At 40.6% G+C, this 21,235-nt stretch overlaps 3 protein-coding genes across 4 annotated transcripts; all 3 read left to right on the top strand.

Moving 5' to 3' along the window:
• zgc:92591 (uncharacterized protein LOC436997 homolog) lies at positions 1-620 on the top strand. The gene is made up of 2 exons (XM_058613854.1): positions 1-242; positions 331-620. The coding sequence occupies exons 1-2, from the start codon at positions 129-131 to the stop codon at positions 565-567; spliced, it is 351 nt and encodes a 116-aa protein (XP_058469837.1). The 5' UTR covers positions 1-128; the 3' UTR covers positions 568-620.
• A 5,969-nt stretch (positions 621-6,589) lies between these two features.
• asb10 (ankyrin repeat and SOCS box containing 10) lies at positions 6,590-11,595 on the top strand. 2 transcript variants are annotated; one of them, XM_058634697.1, is made up of 5 exons: positions 6,590-7,043; positions 8,151-8,418; positions 9,565-10,069; positions 10,489-10,602; positions 10,968-11,595. In XM_058634697.1, the coding sequence occupies exons 1-5, from the start codon at positions 6,719-6,721 to the stop codon at positions 11,151-11,153; spliced, it is 1,398 nt and encodes a 465-aa protein (XP_058490680.1). In that variant the 5' UTR covers positions 6,590-6,718; the 3' UTR covers positions 11,154-11,595. The 2 variants fall into 2 exon arrangements, with proteins under 2 accessions (XP_058490680.1, XP_058490690.1); XM_058634707.1 differs by lacking the exon at positions 6,590-7,043 and adding an exon at positions 7,501-8,009.
• A 1,817-nt stretch (positions 11,596-13,412) lies between these two features.
• On the top strand, positions 13,413-15,842 carry gbx1 (gastrulation brain homeobox 1). Its single transcript, XM_058635058.1, has 2 exons — positions 13,413-14,290; positions 14,808-15,842. Exons 1-2 carry the CDS (start codon positions 13,840-13,842, stop codon positions 15,320-15,322), a joined length of 966 nt encoding a protein of 321 aa, XP_058491041.1. The 5' UTR covers positions 13,413-13,839; the 3' UTR covers positions 15,323-15,842.
• Positions 15,843-21,235: the final 5,393 nt, after the last annotated feature.

The following is a 21,235-nucleotide window of genomic DNA, read 5'->3' as shown; positions in this document are numbered from 1 at the left end:
CAGGTGAACTCAATCACACACTAATTAGCGCTGCTCGATAAACAGCCGCGCACAGAACCAGGAAATTGGGAAAAATCAATTCTCATAAACTAGTTACTTCATATTGTCAACCTTACCGCGTTTCCAACATGAGTAACGACCTTTCCAAGAAGAGGGGGAAAAGTTCGGGTGAGAAAAAGGCGAAAAGAAAAGTCAAACGAAGAGAGACTTACGCCATGTACATCTATAAAGTTTTGAAACAGGTGAGTGGAGGTAGCGCGCACCGCCGACTCCAGCCTCTGCTGCTCCCTGAACTTGTCCCTGAACTTGTCCCCGTCCTCGTCTCCACAGGTCCACCCGGACACAGGGATTTCAAGCAGAGCCATGAGCATCATGAACTCCTTCGTCAATGACCTGTTTGAGAGGATTGCCACGGAGGCGTCCCGCCTGGCTCAGTATAACAAACGCTCCACCATCACCAGCAGGGAGGTGCAGACTGCAGTGAGGCTGCTGCTGCCTGGAGAGCTGGCGAAACACGCAGTGTCCGAGGGCACAAAGGCGGTCACCAAGTACACCAGCTCCAAGTGAAGCCTCCATCACCAGCTCATCACCACTAGACCGGTGCATCTAACCTGTGCCTCAGTGACTTTGTGATTTCAATAAACGCACAAAAGCTCCCTTTCTCTCTCTCTCTCTCTTTTTTTAATACAAATAATAATAAACTATTTACATTTACAGGAGAGGAATATGAACATACCACTATTGGCCACTAGATGGAGTAATTGCATATGACAATAAATACGAGGGCAATAAACTTGATATTGCACAACTTATTCATACAGGGGGAAATAAAAGCTAAAAAATCCCCCTACAGTGTTAAACATGGATAAAGCCACTTATTTGCCATTTATACACACAGTTACTGTACAGGTGGCTATGGATTTTTAGTGCATCTAGATTATGTACACACTTTCCTTTGCTCAGTACTATTAATATAAACTGTAATTATAAACTAAAAGACTATTGTTGCACTATGCTTTTCTAATAAAGCCCCCTTTCGTTCTCTTAACTATGTTATGCACAACAAAGATTTAGTCTTATCATCCACTGTCAAACTAAAATGTCAGTGCACATGCACCTGCACACCAGGCCTGACAGGTGTGGCTTTAAACAGGTGGGTGTGGTGTTGACTTGGTAATTGTTGATGACAAACTGGAGCTTATTCAGAGTTTTAGCATGTCATATAAATAGATAAATAAATACAAATTAAAACCTTCCTCCATTTAGCATTGTACGCAAGTAAGATTCACTGTGGTGGCAAATGTCCTTGTGACTGTATATATGTATTATGACCACTTTACACTGATATTTTTATTTTTATTTTATTTATTACTGCTACTGGAATATGAGCTAATGTTATGCATTTAAGTATTTAGGGAATACCAGCTTGAATAAAATAATGATACCAGTGATTTGAGAACTTTTTTTTAAATTAAAACATGTGAAATGTTTTTTTGCTAATATTTGATACAAATACAAAAACATTGATTTTTTTATTTTAATGTGAAATTTATGTGGAAATAATGATTAGATGCAATAATACGTGCAACATTTCCCTCTGAAAAGTAACAGAGAAGTGTGAACATGTGAGAGCATTAGAAAATGATGTCATAATATTCATCCTAATCATAAGAAGTATTAAAAAAAAAGACTTTTCTGGTTACAAAATGCTTCCCAGAAAAAAAAAATATCACACAATAAAATGTTATAATAGCTGCCTGTGGTTTTACAATAATGTTATCTGTTTGCAGGAGTGATGTATTAAACCACCATATTTAGAAATGGGATTGTTTGCTACTGGAAAATAATATAATTATGATGATAATGATAAGATGTTTTCTGTTACATTTATTAATATTAGTACATTAGTACATCAGTACGGCCTGGCTGACGACCTGGCCAGGATGTACACCCCCTCTGGCTCCTCCCCCAACCCTCAACTACAGGTGGTATAAAATGGATGAATCATTTGTTTGTCATATGTGATTTGAAATAAAATAAAACAGCCAAAATCCATCCACATTAAATTTATGCACGTGTTCAACACTACAGTTTTGGTTTCTTAATGCTTGTTGGAAAAGAAGTACCAAGCCGTGACTCACCTGTAATCATCACTCATCTCAGTAATTGTGTTTAATATCCTTACAATTATATTTCAAAAGACCACAGAGGACATGTTTTTAAAGTAATCTTGTTTTTTTTCCCTCTGGTGCATTCATACTTGACAAGATCCCTGATTTGGTTAGCTTTAAAGTTTGACATATTTATAAACTGTCAGGGGAAATAATGCCACCTTCAATCCTTGTTGTGCATTCTCATCAGGTGTTTTAAGAGACGCCACTGTCAACTGAATAGTACTTGATTACAGGATAATGACACCAGTATTTGCACGAGTCCAATCTGCATAAAATGAAGGCGCTGATCAGGGTCTCTCTCTAATTAGGATGCTGTTTACATCAGGCTTTACATTCAAATATTAGGCTACAGGCTAGTGCACGTATGTAAAGCATGATGCCGTAAAGCCTGCTGTTGTATCAACATCCTGCAAACAAAGCCAGGATCACTGTAATAATGCACTTGAATGCGACTCCAACCACCGACTGTTATTGTTGAAAAGCTCATTTTAGACGTTTCCCGGTGTTTTTTTGATAATGACATGAAATCTACAGATGTTATGATGAGGGTGATAAGGTCTTTGATGGCAGTGACTTGATCTTGATTATCGTGGCCATTTAAAGGTTTTGTATCTTGCACCCTTTCCTCATATCCCCTCTCACGCCCATGCCTATACTGGTAGTGATCACTGTCTGCTTTCGGCAGGCTGCTATGAACATATTATGGATGGATGCATTACTGAGTGATGCAGAACCCGCGCTGGCTTGCCTTGTTTTTGTGTGAGTGCATCATTAGAAAATGTTCCACTTGGCAGGGAAGCGCGTATTAACTGCAACCGCAATGAAATGAGGTTGTGATAGATGGTTAAAGTTATACAAGACTATTAGGCTGAAATATGAACCTCTCAATTGTCATGATGAAACAGGGGGCTATTTGCGTGGTGATCAGTGCATTGAGAGACAATTGGAATCTGCAAAGACCGATATACAATACATTATAGGTGGTGGGCTCGACGCTGGAATAGTACAGGAAAAAGTAATCATGCTTCTACTGAATAGTTTGGAGCTACTGTTCAATTCTGCCTCTGCAAATTCATTTAGTCTCTCCACCAAGCATCAAGCATTGTGATGAGACCTGAGGAAGATTTGCAAACAAGGTGCCATTCTAAGCCCGTGCCATATACGTATATAGATTGAAATAAAGCAGTGTTGGAAGGCACTTTAATGGCATTGATGACTTCGAGCAGACGGTGTGTGTCTACTTAAATGTGTCTGTGTGGACCGAACAGTTGCTATGATATTAAGAACATTTGAATAACCAGTAGACAAATGCCTAAATGCAGTCACCATCTTCTCTTTAGCAAATGTCACCAGCCAATTAAGTGCGCTGATTATTTCTCATCATGTTTCCATGGTGACATCCTAGTTACTCTATCACCAGAAGAGAAACTTTTGACCCTTTTTTTTCCTATTTAACTCCCTGTGAGAGAGCTGAAGTGTGTAAATTGCATATTAATTGCTCTCTTTCCTGTACAGAACAACTCATATTCCAGGCATCCGTTTGCCTCCTTCTGATTGGTATGATATGAAATAACACATGAATCATTACAAAGAGAAACACCTGATGAATAAGTGAGTGCTCTGATGTCATGGCCGATGCTATCTCTAGACTTAGATTTTGTTTGGGTGCGCTGACTCTGTCTTAAACTAACAGAAGATCCAATTGCAAAGCCATTAGCATTTAATATTACTGTAATTACTGTGTACATTTCATTATGTTCTCAGTATATTAAATGACTGCTCAGTGTGGAGGGAGGGCTATAGTTTAATCTCTTTCTGTATTACAGTGTGCCACAGTACTCAAAACAGCATTAAGAGGCACATAATCAGAGGGAACTAATTGCCTATGATTGCAGAAATGAAGTGCCTCACTCTCATCAGGGCTGTTGCTGATGTCCGGCCTCTTGCTGCCTTTGGGAGAGGCATTCAGTTGACCACAATGCAGAAAACCTTGGAGAAACAGCTACTGACCGGTAATGTGAGGAAACCAAAAATCTAATATGTCCACAGGGAGCTGGCAGGGCAGGGGCTGGTACTGCTGCTGATGTTTTTCTCTTTTTTTTTTTGTTGTCATCAGAGTTGCCTCCGCTTCACAGAGAAAAGAGAAGGGGAAAAAAAGGAAACATGAATGCCCACCATTTGAGAAATGAATTTATCGAAGTCGCTGTCTTTTTCCCCATTAGTAAGTGTTTAGTTCAGCGTTTTAAATAATTGCGTTACCAGGAATGATATTTAAAATACATTTGGGAGTCAATGAGGCGGGAAAGTGCCTACATGTTCTGCTGATGACACCCGGGCCATTTGGAAGACATCAAAGTAGAGAGGAGGTAGCCCAGATGCATATTATAAACTCATTATGTATATCATTTAAAAGGATGTACTCCAGCCGCAAAAACAATATTCCTAGTCTCTCTCTGGTAATGTGTGTTTTCAAAGTTGAAACTCTTACTCGCCTTCAGTTTAATGTGGCATCTATTACCAAACTGTAACATAAAATAAATGACCTTGATTTCCATACCAGAACAGTCATTAAGGTATAGATGAGATGCAGTTATGCTTCTGTGTTTTCAAATGGAGGAAAAAAGGCAAAAACCTCTGCACAAATATCATGTCTTCCTCCAGCTGTGCTACAGACCTTGGTTTCTGCAGAGATTGCATGTATCCTGATGGACTCAACACAGAATCACATAAATGGACGGCAACATTTTTGGTTTTATTACACCGTGTCTCCAATACAGCTCATTTTAGTACACGGTGACATCAGGATGTGTTATTCAGTCTTCATAAATCTCAAAGATATTAACATAAAAAAAAAAAAAAATGTTTTTCATGTCAATAGAGAGTTGGACCTGTTTTGCTACTGGGTAGAATTTCAACCAGCTTTAGCAAATGGCCCATCAGTCAAAAGAAATGTTTGTCAGATGCCTAGGAAGAAGGCTGAAGAGGCTTAATTATACACTGTCCCTCCACCATCAGAACACTACACGTGGGGCAGAGTAACACAGCGGTTGCTAGTCATTTAGCCTAATGCTCTAATGCAGGGAGCCATGTGGATACATAAAAGCCATTAAGGCTCTTGAATAATAATAGATAAATAGAAAAAACGAGCAGAAAAACATGTTTTTTTTAAACTCATAATCACAGAGTCTCACACATATTTCTTAGTTGCTCTTCTTAAAAGAAAATGTCGAGGCAAAATGTGACAATAAAAGGTGCCCAAACAGTGAATATTGCGGGTAACTTTTAAATATTAACAAAGGTCAAATACATTAGTTTCAGAAGTGAATTCTTGCCCCGACACACCTGCGCTGCTGATGTATACACAGTAATGGCACTTTTCCACTATACAGTTTTAACACTATTCGGCTCAAATCTACTTAGGGATGGTAACTGTTACAGGGTGTTTTTTTTTCCGGTATATCTGCTCTGGTGATGTTCCATGCGAGCTGAGCTGATACTAAACTGTGACTTCAACAGACTGCCGGCTACATATTGGAATCTTAAACCGAACAATTCCGAGCTGAAGATCAGTTGAAAAGACTTAAAAACCCTGAAAACATGCGTTAATCTCCAACATTTAGCAAGGAAGTGTCTAAAATCTCATCATGTAACAGAGGAGTCTGGTGTATTTAGTGACAGCACTGCCGAAAGCTGCATCCCAACCCTCTCAGCCGTATTTTAGCTCAGTGACTGTGTCAGACTGAACTAATCTTTTTTAATGAACTGATTCTAATGATTCAGTTACACTGAAAACAACTGCTTTGCTCGGCAGTAGTTTACGTGTTTGTGTCGCGTATAAAAAAACGACGTCACGGCCCTGCCTATGTTGAGGAGGTACTATGGTAATGGAAAACGACATGCCTGATACCAAACCGAGTAGAGTGGGGAAAGCACCATAACAGTAAGTTCACATGAAGGATGAAGCATACATATATCAAAAATAGTAACTTTGTTTCTGTTCATAAAGACCAGCGCGGAGACAGAATGAAAATGTCAACAACAAATTCAATAAATGTTACATACTGCAGCTTTAATTTAGATATTCATTTATACCTGGCTAATTTGTTTTTTTACAGCAATTTATAAAAATCCTCTACTCATTATATGATCATATATGTATGAGAATTGTAAGAAACCTTAATTTTTTTTATTTTTTTTTTTTTAGTTTTGTCCAACATGGTCATTTATTATGGTTACAAAGAACGAGGTTTTACTTGTTTGACACCTGCAGCCTGACAGAGACACTTCATGGCTTCAACTTGGCTGGAGGCAAACATGGGAGGCTCGAATGGCTGCACGTGAGACATAAAAATAGCATTACTTGTCACACTGCAGGGAGGGTCTCATACCAAATATCAAAACAACTCTGTGAACTATCCCTGTGAACAGCCAGCAGGCACATAGTGGACATTAGCCAGAGAGAGAGTGAAACAAGGTCTGTTTAGAAGGTCTTTGCACTTTAACGCTGGCAACTGCTTTTCTCTGTTGAAGGCAAACCATTCAGCATGCTGCGAGGCAGCTTTGTCTTTACACCCACGGCCTTGCGTTCTCTTGAACTTGACGAGGAAATGCTGGAGAGATACAAGTACAAGAGGCAGATGGCCTACCATCATCTCAATAGCTATATGTGGAAGAGGGAGGCCAGGGACAGAGAACAGCTGAGGTCCAGCTCCGCTCTTCCACCAGCATTGTGCCAAGATGTGGTTATTCAGAACGCTTTATATACAGGAGACCTGGAGGCTATGCAGCGCCTCTTTCCTAGAGGATCCACAGCAAACCTCATCATTGAGCCACAGGGAGGGGACATGCGCTGGGTCGCCAAAGGGGAAGGTAGGAGACAGCATCTGTCTTGAAATATTTCAGTGATTCTTATACGATATGGCGCACTATAGCTCATGGCATACACATTTCAGAAATCTGGAACTACTTTTTATTTTATCACAAATAAAAAAATGGCTGTTTTTAAGTAATAGAAAAATAAATCACAGCTTTAAAAATAATTTTAATATGAAAACACAAGCAGCATGTGCATCTCACCCTCGGGCAGATATTTAAGACAATACAATCAACTATTAATGTACAATATCTGTCATAAAATCAGTAGTTTGCTCTTTTGTTTTGAAATAAATACTATCATTTTAAGATTGTTTGCACAATGCATTTCTAAACCAGAAATTAAAGTAGTAAACTAAAGTATATCAGTAAAACAAAATCAAAATTCTGTATAACTTCATAACAAAATTTGGCCATTGTCACACTGGATTTTACCAATGATTTTACATTTGTCATCAGTTTGTGTCTCTTCTACATTATCTGAATGCACATTTATTAAAACAAGTCAGTTTTACTGCATCAGTGAGCATGTGATGAAAAGGCCAGTAGGTATTGGCTCCAGGACCATTGTACTGGCAAGTTTCCCAGGGCCAAGCAAAATATCACCTGACCCCTGCCTGAAATAGCCCCGTGTGCACAAACAACCTACATAAGTGCCTGTTTCCTTCTGGATACAACGCACTACCACCACCACCGTTAAAAACAAACTAATTAGCTCCAGCATGGCATATGTGGCACCTAAGATTAAGTGGCACAAACGAAAGACGTACCGCACTGACGTGATCGCCACAGCCAAGACCACGGGTTCTGTCCTACACTTCTGGAACTCTCTGCTCGTTGGTGACGAACTGATGATTCTCAGCATTTTGGACGATGACGAGTATGACTACCTTGTCGATGCTATTTATGACACCAGCAACATAGAGGAATGGAAGAGCTTCAGATTTAACTACAGAGGCCTGAGTAAGAGTTCCAGTGCTTGATTTTAAAGATGTGATCGCTGACATTCAGATGAATGTTGTCACTCTGTTTTATATGCTATAGTGACGAGAACCTTGAACTCTGTAAGGCAGAGTAACTGAATGCAAATTGTGCTTCTTGCAGGACTGTGGTCACTGACTTATGAGCAGGAACTGACCACGCCACTTCACATCACAGCCGGTCGAGGCTTCACAGACTGCCTGAAACTCCTGCTGCAACGCGGGGCCAATGTAGACCTCGCGCCCGGTGGCACCACTGCCCTCCACGAGTCGTGTGAAAACTGCCAGCCAGAGTGCACCAAACTGCTGCTGGTCCACGGTGCCAACGCCAACGCTGTCTCTGAAGACGGCCTCATGCCTTTGCACGTTTGCACAAGTCCAGAATCTTTTGAGTGAGTAGCAGAAAGTGTAGACCAGTGATTCATCTCATCAACAACACAGGACAACCTCACACCAACAGGAGACAGTAGTTGCATCAGTATAGAGGAAAGTAGAAAAAAAGGGGCTGACTTTTTGTTAATTTTATACATTTTTTGCAATCCCAACTTCCTCTGTTGTTGTGGGAATGAGACTTGTATCTCAGATCCACTGTCTGATGATTGAATAACACATTTATCTCTGGAAATTGGTAAAAATACTGTATATTTTTTTGGGTGAAGTAGCGTTTTAAAGTGCTATGTTGATCAATACTGTTTAATATTCATATTATAAAATAACATAATATATAAATAACATTTATATAATAAAATTTAAGCGACCAATATTATTAATAATAATATATTAAAAAATGTGGTCCACCATTTAATATCATGTTTTGACAAAAACCTCCTCTGTCTTGTAAACTGCCAGTGAGGTGATAGAATGTAGACAGATTATAATACTAAATATGTTTGTTAGCAATTATTTTCTACTAATAGTAATACATTTGATTATATTTATCACATAGAAGGTAAAAGCAGAGCAAGAGATGTATAACTTAGAGATTAATTTAGAGATTTAATGAAAGTTGCCCCTTATTTATTGCATCATAACTATGTTTTTTGCTTCAAACTATACATGGTTCAGTATCAAAACAAATACTTTTACACTGAAATTCTGTGAAATATCATTAGTGATAGCATTATTGTGATGGAATATTGTAATTATTTCAAGTTCAAGTTGCCCACCACCTTACTGATCAGTTGTTTTAAGACCGGTCCCCTCTTGACCAGACTAGACTGGCGGTAGTACATTCTTATTGCTGTATATCTGTAAATCCCCTGAGCGTATTTAACTGGGCAAGGGTGGTTTTATTGCTAATTAATTCTACGTTCATAAAGACAGTGAAACAAGTAACATTTATCATCATAAAGTACAAAGACCCAGTAAAGCTGTAGCAGCAAACCCCCCTGAGAGCACTGGACTGAGCAGGAGTGCATTTGTTGCTAATCAATTACACACTTATTAGAGGGATATTGTGTTGTTTGTCTTTTAAGAAAGTTAGTCTCACTGTAACACAGGTTTGAAGTCATTTCAAGGTTCTGTATTTCTGTCTGCAGCTGTGCCAAATATCTCCTTCAGTACGGAGCAGCAATCGGTGGCCACACTCTCGATGACAGTGACACTCCTTTACATGTGGCGGCCAGGAGCGGCCTACCAGACCACACTGAGCTGTACCTGCGATACGGAGCGACTGTGGACAAACAGAACGACGAGGGTCTCACACCTCTCAATGTGGCTTGTTCTCAGCCTCAGCAGGTGCAGGACCTCCAGCGTTACTTCAAGGTGTGCCGGATGCTGCTGGGAGCGGGGGCTGACGTCCACACGACGGACCAAGACAAACACACTCCTTTGCACATGGCCTGTAAGAATGCCAATCCAGACATCGTGGATCTGCTCCTGGCTAACGGGGCCCATGTTAACAACATGGACTACGGTGGTGAGACTGCCCTGCACAACATTCTAAAGGTGGTGTGCTACAAGGTTTCCCATCACCCAGAGAGGATCGTCCGTGCTCTGCTCAACCATGGTTCTATCCGCGTGTGGCCTGGAGCTCTGCCAGTGGTGAGAAATGAAAAGCTATGTAATGCTACAGTACAGTGTAACACCTTGAGTAAGAGAGTCTTGAAACATGAAACAGTTCCTTGCAATAATCCATTTGAATCTCCCATTTCATGACACAACATGAAGTGTTGCTCTCTCTGCGGGAAACAGACTACAACTATCAATGAACCCACGTGCACAAGACAAAATGCATGGTTCCTAATTAGGCAAGTGTTAATAGGAGATTAATTAGCACTAATTGCATAATTTCCAGTTAAACCCCTGGAGGGAAGACCAATCTGTTCATTTCACAAGTGTTTAATTACTTTATTTCTTCAGTTCTATGTTCATGAACGAGTCACAAGCTTGTGCATGACCTTATATGATAGTTGTGTGAATCCTGTGGCCGTGCACTGCACTGTTGTGGTGCTGTCTTTTAGGTTTTGAAGCACTGCTCTGAGTCTCCACACACCATCGAGGTTCTTCTCAACGCCTACAGTCACCTCAAAGTCACAGACACCTGGGTCGAGTCCGTCTCTACAGAGGCGTTTAAGGCAAGCACTTTCTGACGTCGATTGTGCCATTATACCTTTTCTTCTAAATGTCATGTGCTAGTTTTAGTTTTTCAGTGGTATTTCCATGCACAAAACGTTTGTCGCGCACATGAACGCCAAAGAAATCTGATTTCTAAATTATAAAATCATTTTTTGGATAGCTCATCATTTTTAAGATGGAAAATATAAAAGTATAAATATTTGCTAAAAATATTGGGTGTGGAGCTGGCACACACATTACATTATAATGACTAATACAGTGTAGATAAAGTGCATTTTTAAGTACAATTTGGCTCACTTGAAGTTATGATATCAGTGTTTGACCAAAATGAACTTGAGTTCATTTGTGTTTTGTGTCCAATCAGGAGCATAAAGAGTTCTATGAGTCAGTCTTCTCCTTGACGCTGACACCTCGCTCCCTGCAGCACTTGGCACGCTGCAGACTCAGGAGCTTCCTGGAGGGCCGAGTGCACCAGGTGGTGCCAAAACTCGACCTCCCCACTTTCATCAAGAACTACCTGCTCCTGGAATTCAGAGGCTACGTCCACTGAAGAGAACATTACTCACACGTATAATATTGTGGATTGTATTTTTTTATTTTTTTGGTGCCACGAGTGACCTTTTGAGGAGGTAGAAGCAGCTGCTATTTTCTCTTTTATTCCATATCAATCTCTCAGCACTGTAATGTGTTTGATTTTGCACCACAGGAGGGCGCTATAGACTTGAGTTGACAAAGTATAGGTTACCAAAGCAACTGTTTTACATTTCATTTAATGTGTGATCACATTTTGTATCTCTGCACTTGATAGTGAAGATGCTATCCTGCGTTTATTTGATTTATTTTTTATAAATAAAAATCCAAATTGAACAATAACTCCCAGGGTAATTATGCGTTTTACTTCAAAATTTTCATTATTAAATATGTATTATTGCCCATCGATATGATTGTAATTAATTAATTTTATATTACGACCAGATATAAAATAAAAATATTCCACCATGTAATTTCTCTTTTTCTCATCTCTTGATACATTTTATACTCCGCAGTCTTCTCGCATGCTGCTTAGTCTGCTTAATGTTCTTCATCATCATATGTTTTATAGGGGAAAAGGAGAATTCACGATGCTAAGTATATATTTAAAAACAAAAATACTATATTTATTTTGTACGCAAGCACAAAATATAATGTCATGTCATAAAAGGCGGATTGCAGACAGAGCCTGCACTGTATAGATTTAGGCAGGTTGTTGCCTATATGAGTGCTTTTATTATGAAAAGTCAGACAATATTTAATCTCATCATGAGATTGGAACAGTTGGAGTCAAACAAAACCTGAAAACAAAAAACACACAAACGTTTTGCACTTGCCCTAATTTCTACACATTTACTAAGAAAGTGGTGTGAGGAATTAGTTGATTTTAAAATATAATCTAGTTATTGTGTGGGTTCTTGTTTGTAAATTAAGATAATGCTCAGTCGTCAGTCTATGGGTGTACATTATCAAGAAAATAATCTGAATGATGAAAATGTTTTAACACAGTTTTAAGGCGCACGTGAAAAAAAAAAAGTCTGCACCGTTATTTTAATCCTCTTTTAAAGTTCATTCCAGCCGAACACTGTGACTAAATGTGTGAAATAAAAGAGCGCGTCCAGGCTCCAGATGATCGGTGTCACATCATTGAAGCTCCCACAGAGAAAAGGCAGAGGGTCTCAACAAATGGTTTCAATAGATCAAAGAGAGGTGCTGCTGAAGTCACTGGCAATTACAGGAATTAGCCTGGCCCTCCACTGCTAATCAGAGCCGCTGGTGATATGTTTGTGTCCTCATGCAATCAGACGACCAGTTGGAGAGCCCGATCACCCAGGACTCAATAGGGCTAATCATCATCAGTTCCAATAGCCATTTAAAAGGTGAAATGATCTGCGATTAAAACACAGTTTAAAGGGTGCAGAAAATGTGATTTTTCTCTCCACGTGCGTTTTGAATCAGGGATAAATTACCATGCTCCTTAAGCGCAAAGTGTGTCACAAAAATGTGTCTTAATTGAAAATGTTCTCGGTTAAATTGGCAGATGATCAGCGGGAGATATTTTGACATGTTTATGATTCATAGCATTTAAAAAGGGGGAAAAAAAGTCTCCAGAGTTGTTTTGTTTGTTTGTTTAAAAAAAACAAAACAAAAAAAAAACTGGAAGTGGAAATCCATACAGATTTGACTTTGGCCACGCTGTGCGTGCGTAACGTTGACCTCATATACACTCCCTTTATCTGAATCTAATTTCGCGCAGAGTATCTCTCTCCAGGGAACAATTGTTGCAGCAGCACTTCTTTTTCTGCAGCCAAACACATTGTTTTTAGCCGCGGAGAATGGCACAGAGAGCGGAGAAACATCTGCCTCTCTCCTCCCTCCACCTCCTCCTCCTCTCCCTCCTCCTCCTCCTCCTCCTGACTCTGATGCCCATCGGCCCCAATATTCCCTACAAAAGCCACCGTTGTTTTAGGCTGTCCCTTCAATCCAGAGTAATTACTTATCATCAATCAAAATTAATAATAGCTGATTGGGTTGGTGTGGTCAACGATTATAGAAGGGGAAGGGCTGGAGCAGTCTCTCTCACATAGTTTTAGCAGTCAATGGTGAACCTGGCACAGGGGGAGGAGGGCTGGAGGGGGTGCGACCCGTCTATTTGGTCTCCACTGGGAAACTACCGCCTCTCAAGACGGCCAAAAAGTCAGAGGCTGAATAAGGAAATGAAGCGTAATTTGAAGAAGATGGATGAGCCCCCAGGGAAACACCCCCCTTTCATCCCTCTTGTATTGCAGATTATAACCAATGCGCGCTCTCTCTCTCTCTTTCCCCCCTCTCTCTCTCTGCGCGCGCACACACACGCGGTGCAGGAGAGGGGCGGAGGTTAGAGTCGCACAGAGAGACGGGAGAGGTAGATAGACAGAGAGAGCGTGTGTTTGTGTCACAGTGTGTGACAAATAAGAGGCAAAAGGTAGCAGGGGATCTCACAACAAAGCGTCCCGCGCACTGACCGACGCACACAGAGCGCACAGATCCGGAGAAGGAAGACCACTCCACTGCCAGGGATGACAACACGCCAGAGGATCTACTTTCAATCCACTCTGCGTCTGTGAACTGAAAAGTTTTTTGGTTTTTTTTTGCGCGTCGCAGAGGAAAAGGAGGACACCTGCTTCCAAGTTTTCCTCCAGCCAACAAAAGTGTCCACCTGCAAAATGCAGAGACCCGGCGTTCAAGGAACGGCGTTTTCTATCGACTCCCTGATAGGGACTCCTCAGCCCAGACCGGGACACCTGCTCTACACGGGCTATCCCATGTTCATGCCATACAGACCTTTGGTTATTCCACAAGCTTTATCCCACTCGCCTCTATCGTCTGGTATACCTCCACTTGCGCCTTTGGCTTCTTTCGCGGGACGACTCACCAACACGTTCTGTGCCAGTTTGGGACAGGGGGTGCCCTCCATGGTTGCGCTCACCACAACCATGCCAAGTTTCTCGGATCCACCGGACAGTTTCTACCCGCCACAGGAGCTGCCCGGCCCGCGTTTGAGCGCCGTCGACCCAGGAGCGAGGAGGCAAGAGAGTCCGCACTCTGATGAGCTGCACAGCCGGGACAAGAGCTCCGAGCTCCTCAACTTCTCTGAAACTTTCCAAACAATATCAGGTAAGCTTGGCCTCGCGACTTCTCTTCGATACATACAGTGAGCGCTGTGCGTAAAATGCTCCAGAGATGGGTCAATGATTTGAATCCAGACTAGTTGTTTTCTGAGGAGCAGTGGAGTCAGTGGGGATAAAGGAAGTGAAACTTTTCTAACATTAGTGTAGCCTGACACAAATGAAAAACAATATATAATTACAACTCATCAGTTTGTTTTTTTCAACAACAAACTTTGATTTATTTGTATTATGTGATTATAACAATTTGGAGAGCACATTTAATTAAACTGAGTAAAATAAATTAAGTAAAATATACTGAATGATACAGTAAGTTGTAAACAAAGTGGCCAAAATGTGTAAAAGTAGGTCCTTCTACTGTACATTTGGAAGATGTTTTGTTGTGTGTCTCCTCAATCAGCTCAACACGCAGTGAATGATGTCTAACACAAATGCGTAATGCTCGTTTTTGGCTAATGCATAAATAAATGACTTAACATGTGTCTTCTGCTTTGAATTTCTTTTAGGTGAAACCAAATTGTACAGTTCAGACGACGAGAAGCTGGACTTAAAATCAGCAGACACCGTTTGCAGCGACAGAGAGGACAGTTCCGCGGACAGCGAGAACGAAAGTTTCTCGGACGGGAACAACTGTGGCTCCATGTCGCAGAAGAGCAAACTAAAAACGGGCTCGCAGGAGGCGCTGCCGCCCGGCAGCTCGGCGGGGAAGAGCCGGAGGAGACGAACAGCTTTTACCAGCGAACAGCTGCTCGAACTCGAAAAGGAGTTTCACTGTAAAAAGTACCTGTCCCTGACTGAACGCTCCCAGATCGCACACGCACTTAAACTGAGCGAGGTGCAGGTGAAGATCTGGTTTCAGAACCGCAGGGCCAAATGGAAACGGATCAAAGCCGGCAACGTCAACAACCGCTCAGGGGAACCGGTGCGTAATCCCAAAATCGTGGTGCCAATCCCCGTGCACGTCAACAGGTTTGCCGTGAGGAGTCAGCATCAACAAATAGAGCAAGGGACCAGGCCATGAACTCAACACCGACAACAATGATAATAATTTAAAAAAACAAACACTTACATTGACTCTATGTTCCACTAATTTGTTGAACGCATGAAGCACAAAAAGGGGGATTCTGTATTTTTTCGTGTCTGAGCAGAGCAGAGGCTTCTTGCAGACAGATCAAATATTTGGCAATATGCTGTCATTTTTATTTATTCTTCTGTGAATATGTAAATATAAATGGGCACTATGAGATAAGACTGTAAAGATTTTTTAAGTATTTATATGTAGGGCCAAAATGTTCTGTTGGTTATGTGCATGTCCTCATTTGGTGAAACTATTCTGGATTTTCTTTTCCCGGTTTGTTTTGTTTTTGTGTCGAGTACAGTTTGTTGAGCATGTAATTTAAGACGTTTCAAATTTACTTTTGTCAACTGTAGATCCACCTTTGACAGCTATATGTGAAAAAAAAACAAGATGTGAAGGAAGTTATGACCAAACAAGGGGACAAGTGTAAAGTATATTGACCTAATAAATCGCTTTATACGAACGTTTGAATCCAGATTGAATCTTCTTTTTTTTCGCGAGACGTTAGAGAAACTATAATGTTTTAATGTTGGTGGAAAAAAATGTAATAATTATTAAAAATGTCACCTTCACTTTAAAAAGAAGAGCAAACATTTGTTTTTAACTAAAACACAGAGTAAACGCCACCAGGCTGCTATAATTTGATTTAACATATTTTAAAGAGGAATGATCACTGTTTTGTAATCCTGCAGAAATTAATTGAAGTTTTTAATTACAATATTTCAGATAAATTGAAGGTTTTTCACCCAAAAATTATGCATGACACTTTTTTTTTTTTTTCATTCAATTCAGAGTGGTAATCTACATGTCCACTGAGGTTTTTCAATAATGCAACATCATGTTACATTTTATTTCCCTCTCTAACATCAGGACCTGAAAGGCAGATGGGTCATTTAAAAAGCAGCAGTGATTGATTTGTCTTTTAGGAGACCATGTTGTCTCAAGTGGACTGATGGATCCTCATTAGAATGAGCACATTCAACACACTGTGATGAACTTCTCCATCAGTCACAACGCTAGAACTAGAATCCCACAGCAGCTCTTTCTAATGTGATGGATTCAATTTATTTATTATTTTTCCTATTGAACAAAAAGACAAAAGGACTCAGTTGTAATTAAATAAGATTCTTATTCTGGCTTAAAATATGTTTAAATCCACTCATAATTATAATTGTCAATACAAGACCTTTCTTAAATAATGTACAAATGTATTAATATCAAGATAATATCTACAGATTTGATTTAATATGTCCGTATAAATATTGCCACCTGTGGAGAATCTAACTTCAAACTTGTATTTGAAAATTATAATATTTAATTTCTTATTATATATTTACCATAACAAATCAGTATAAGCTTTTAAAAAAGGCTCTCTGAGGAAACATAAGGGAAAAAAACAAATCAAATATTTACACTACAAATGCAAGACAGTGACATAAACAAATGAAAACCATGAGCTGCTCGCTCAGACGAGAACATGAAAACTAACATGGTGATGTCAAATTATGGCGCAGCAATATTAAAATAAGGGGTGACTAAAATTATTGCGTAACCACATAGCGATCCTCTTACAGGAGAAGCAGAAGAGGGCTCGGCGGTCATTATGCAAACTCTGCAGGGTTTACTTTACACGTTTCTCTCAACCGTTTCCAGGAGAGTCTTAGGTTGGAATAATTTCACTGCAGCTTCTAAAACAGACCAAATTCCTCAGGCCACACACTTCCCTTTTCCAGCAGCACCTGTTGAAGTATTAGGATTGTGCGATTCCTCAAATAGTTTTTAGTATTAGAATTAATATTTTTAACAAATGAAGCAATTCTCTTTTAGGGATTAGGTGTTGTCACAAAAACATGTTCTTGAATACACCAGGAAACACACAACACCCTTCAAAATTCTCATGGATTTTTTTATCTCAGTTTGACCTCAGAGCACAAACTGACTCTTGATGACCCATGATCGGTGAACTTTATTTTACAGTCCACCTCATGCATAACGACTGTGGCACTTAGATGGAGATTCAAGGAGTGACGACCGTGTGAAGGAGCAGTGGAAGTTATATTATGGTCCCGACTTAGAGCTGACTAATACACTACAGTCAATTCCACGACGTCGTGCCAGAGTGCAACGGCTATTTCAGTCTCCATGAGCTGCGTGGTGGTGGTGGCGGGGAGGACAATGAGGAGCCGTGACACAGCACAGACGCTAATTTTAAAATTGGTTGCTGTTATCAAGATGCCGCGGGTGGAGCTATTTCATTCCCTGCTTTATTACCAAGTGAGATTCTTTGAATTGTGAAATGATCAACTCACAAAGTTGCAGAGTTCAGAGATTATCATTAGATACCTGTAACAGATTTAATACAGTTTTGTCATAATCTTATGATCCGTCTGGCATCAAAGTCACATGTCCAGTGTAAAAGATGTAGGTGAAATTGTGAATATCATTCAAGCAGAAGTTGAATGTGAAATCAGAGTTTTGGTGACATCACCACTAATGTGGTTAAATCACACACACTGCATCTTTAAGTGTGTCTCAAGTCAGTAACTGTTTTATTTGCCACTGTGCTACTGCGCTTCACAAATGGAAATATCAGAAGTTTCACCAGCAAAGACGTTAAACCCTTTCTAAAAATCCCACCTGGATAGAGAGAGAGAGAGAGTGTGTGAGGCATAGAGAAGGAAGCTCATTACTCGCTGGTTGTGTGAGTGTGCAGACTGCTCAGCGCTGACTGGAGGCCTGACTTCTTGGGAGGGTCTGGACGGTGGTGGCTACAGTGATGTATGGGCAGATGCATCAAATCGCACAAGATAAACAAGCGATGAGTTTCATCAGGGCCATCATAGCTTTAATTTGGCTGCCTAATGAGTCAGATCTAGTGGCGGAGATAAGAGTTGTCAGAGGCCCGGCTCTAATGAATTTCTTGCCACTTGTAATCAAGGTTGCCTGTCTGAGGGGGGATGATTAATGGAACCCTGGAGGATTCCCTCGGCCCTCAGCCTTCATTACAGCTAATGCATTCTCAGGCAAATTAACAGAGAAATGCAGGCAAAAGCCAACGGGGAATGGGAGCGAAAGAGAGAGGGAAGAAGGAAAAAAAAAGAGGGGAGAATGGGAGAGAGTGATGGGAACAGAGCGTTTATGTAAAACTAAAGAGAGAAGAGAATGAAGAGAAGCTAGTTTGGTGAGCACGAGAGAGTCGGGCTGGCAGCGGGGGAGAACAGTGAGGCAGAGACTTGGTGGAATCGGCTGATTAGTTAGAGGTTCAAGGATATGGAAATGAGGACAGAGACATGGGTTTGAGGCAGTCAGAGAGGGCAGAGTGCAACACAGATGTACTGGTTAGACATGATGGAGCTGAAATTGATAAATGGATGTTCAGGTCTGGGGGGATTATGGAGGGGAGAGATGGTCAGATGGAGAGAGTGGAGTGGATGTAATTACCGGTTAAAGGGGTTAAAGGGTGATGGGAGGATGACAAGAAAGAGGAAGCAACAGTAACCGACACAAATCGAGACAAGCGCGCAGACACAAGTGCGCAAAGACGAACCGCGGCTTAACGACACCTTGAAATAACATTTATGTTTCGATGGCACATCGCTGACTGTTTGCTAAACAGGCTATTAAAGTGGCCTGTGGCCAAGCAGATCCTGCACGTTATGGAAATATGGATTTAATGTTTGCAAATATGGTCTCGTCAGGTCTTTGTGTACCCATCCATCAGCTGCAGACCCACCTCTGCAATCTCGGAGGCAATTTGTCTAAGGAGAGGTGGGCGGCAGAGAGCCCTCCTCACTGTTTAGCAGGCCCTGATGAAATATCAAAACACACAGCAGTGCAAGCCAGCGCTCCAGTCTCACCACAACAAACACAAGTGGCCGGGGCCTGCCAAGACGTGTGTGTGGTAATAAATTACAGGGCAGATTTTTCTTTGTGTGGTAATATTTCTCAGGCGACAAGGAATACTGTACATGGCCGTTCGTTCAGTTTAGTGTGATCAAGGTCTGACATTTTAAGCACTTTTAGAACCAGTGTCAAATCTTATAGCTGCTATATTTAATGTTTTTCATGTATTTAACATAAGAGACTCTACAGGTTTTATGAACATCACGAGCCGTTTGAACACTTTTGCCGTTGTTTTGGTTTTCACGGCCCTTAACTTTGCTGTTTTGAGTCACTCAAATCAAAGTCGCTTCAAGCTGAAAGAATAGCTTTTAAATCTCACAGAGCGTCATCTGCCCAGTACTAGAGGAACACGCTGTAGCTACTAGGAGCATTAAGTCGTAGTATTAATGGGAGAGCTAATAAGTGGATGCATATTAGCCATGTGTCAAACAACTATTAACAATAAAACAAATTATAATGCTTCAATAAATGCACATTTGTGTTAATTTGTCTTTGTTTGGGGATGTTTTTCAAGTGACGAAGAAAACCACCGATGCCCAAGTTTAAGCACTTTAAGGACTGCAGTCAAATCTTAAAGCTTCTGTAACAAATAATATTTTGTTAGGTACAGTATATCCTGTATGTATGTATATATCTATATATATATATACATATATATGTATATATATATATATATATATATATACACATATATGTATATATATATATATACACACATATATATGTATATGTATATATATATATATATATTTATACGTATATATATATATATATATGTGTGTATATGACAAACTCAGAGTTAACTCTGCAGATTCCCCTGAACCTCGAGAGCACTTGCAACACTTTTGTCACTGTTTTGGCTTTATGACCCTTAACGCTGCTGTTGTGGTTCACGTTCAGCTCTCTCATCAGAGTCGTTTCAAGCAGAGAGAGAAACGCTTTAAAACTCACCAAATGTTTTCTGCCCGGCACCAAAAAACCCCTCAAAACAAAGCAACTACTTGTGGACGTAGAGGAGCATTTAACAGCTGAAGAGCCAGGTATTTCCCCTGGGAGAAGGGTGGAGACCAAAAACTGAGCTAAAAGTCAGTGTAAGGGGGCCAGAAACATATAGATACAAATTTTGTTTACCATGCTACTATAAAACTTCCATTATCCCAAATGACCAGAAAGAGTTAATGCAGGTATAAAAGGTTTAAGGGGCTCGATCTCCTCAGAATTGACATGAGAAGCTGCCATCGTGGATAAATACATATCAAATAAATGGTGGAACAATATGTGACACACAAACAAGGATAAATGTCTGTTGTAATGTGACCTCAACTATCCCCAGTTTCAGAAAAGTGGCCCATGTAGGACCTGAATTCAATCAGCAACAAGCCGATTAAGTAAAGGAAGTTTCCGGTGCCTTTCAAGCACGACTGTGTGGATTGTGGCTTGATGTCATGCCAGTGTTAAGGGAGGAAGACACCAGGTAATAAAGCACGAACAATGCCAGCCAACCGAGCGAGGAAGGGGATGAAGATATGCCGAGACAAGATTAGCAGGAAATAAGAAGTGGATTAGTAAGGGTTTGACTCCTCTGAACACTGAGACCTCTCACTTCTCCCTACAGTATTATGCTGACTGACACTAAGCTCGCCATTTATCTTAATCCTCTTTCAACAACTGTTGGGGGGTCCCACAAGCAGGAAGTGGAGCGGCTGCTTTTACTTACCTCGAGATAGAGCAGGTTATTCTGCGATTCACCGTTCCAGCAAAGTTGTGACGATGACGGTGGCACATGAAAAAGGGAGATAACATGAAATGGCATTTCTGCTTGAAATGATGGGGGAGATTTTTTAATTTGAAAGCGAGCCTCACCTTCTCCGTTAGGCTTCAGTAGATCGGGTACAGAAGCGACAGGAGGAGCGTGATGGATGATGAAGGAACAACACACATACACCAGACAAA

The sequence above is a fragment of the Solea solea genome, chromosome 1 (assembly GCF_958295425.1).
Source record: "Solea solea chromosome 1, fSolSol10.1, whole genome shotgun sequence".
In the NCBI taxonomy this organism is placed as follows: domain Eukaryota; kingdom Metazoa; phylum Chordata; class Actinopteri; order Pleuronectiformes; family Soleidae; genus Solea; species Solea solea.
This window is presented reverse-complemented; position numbering and strand designations above follow the sequence as displayed.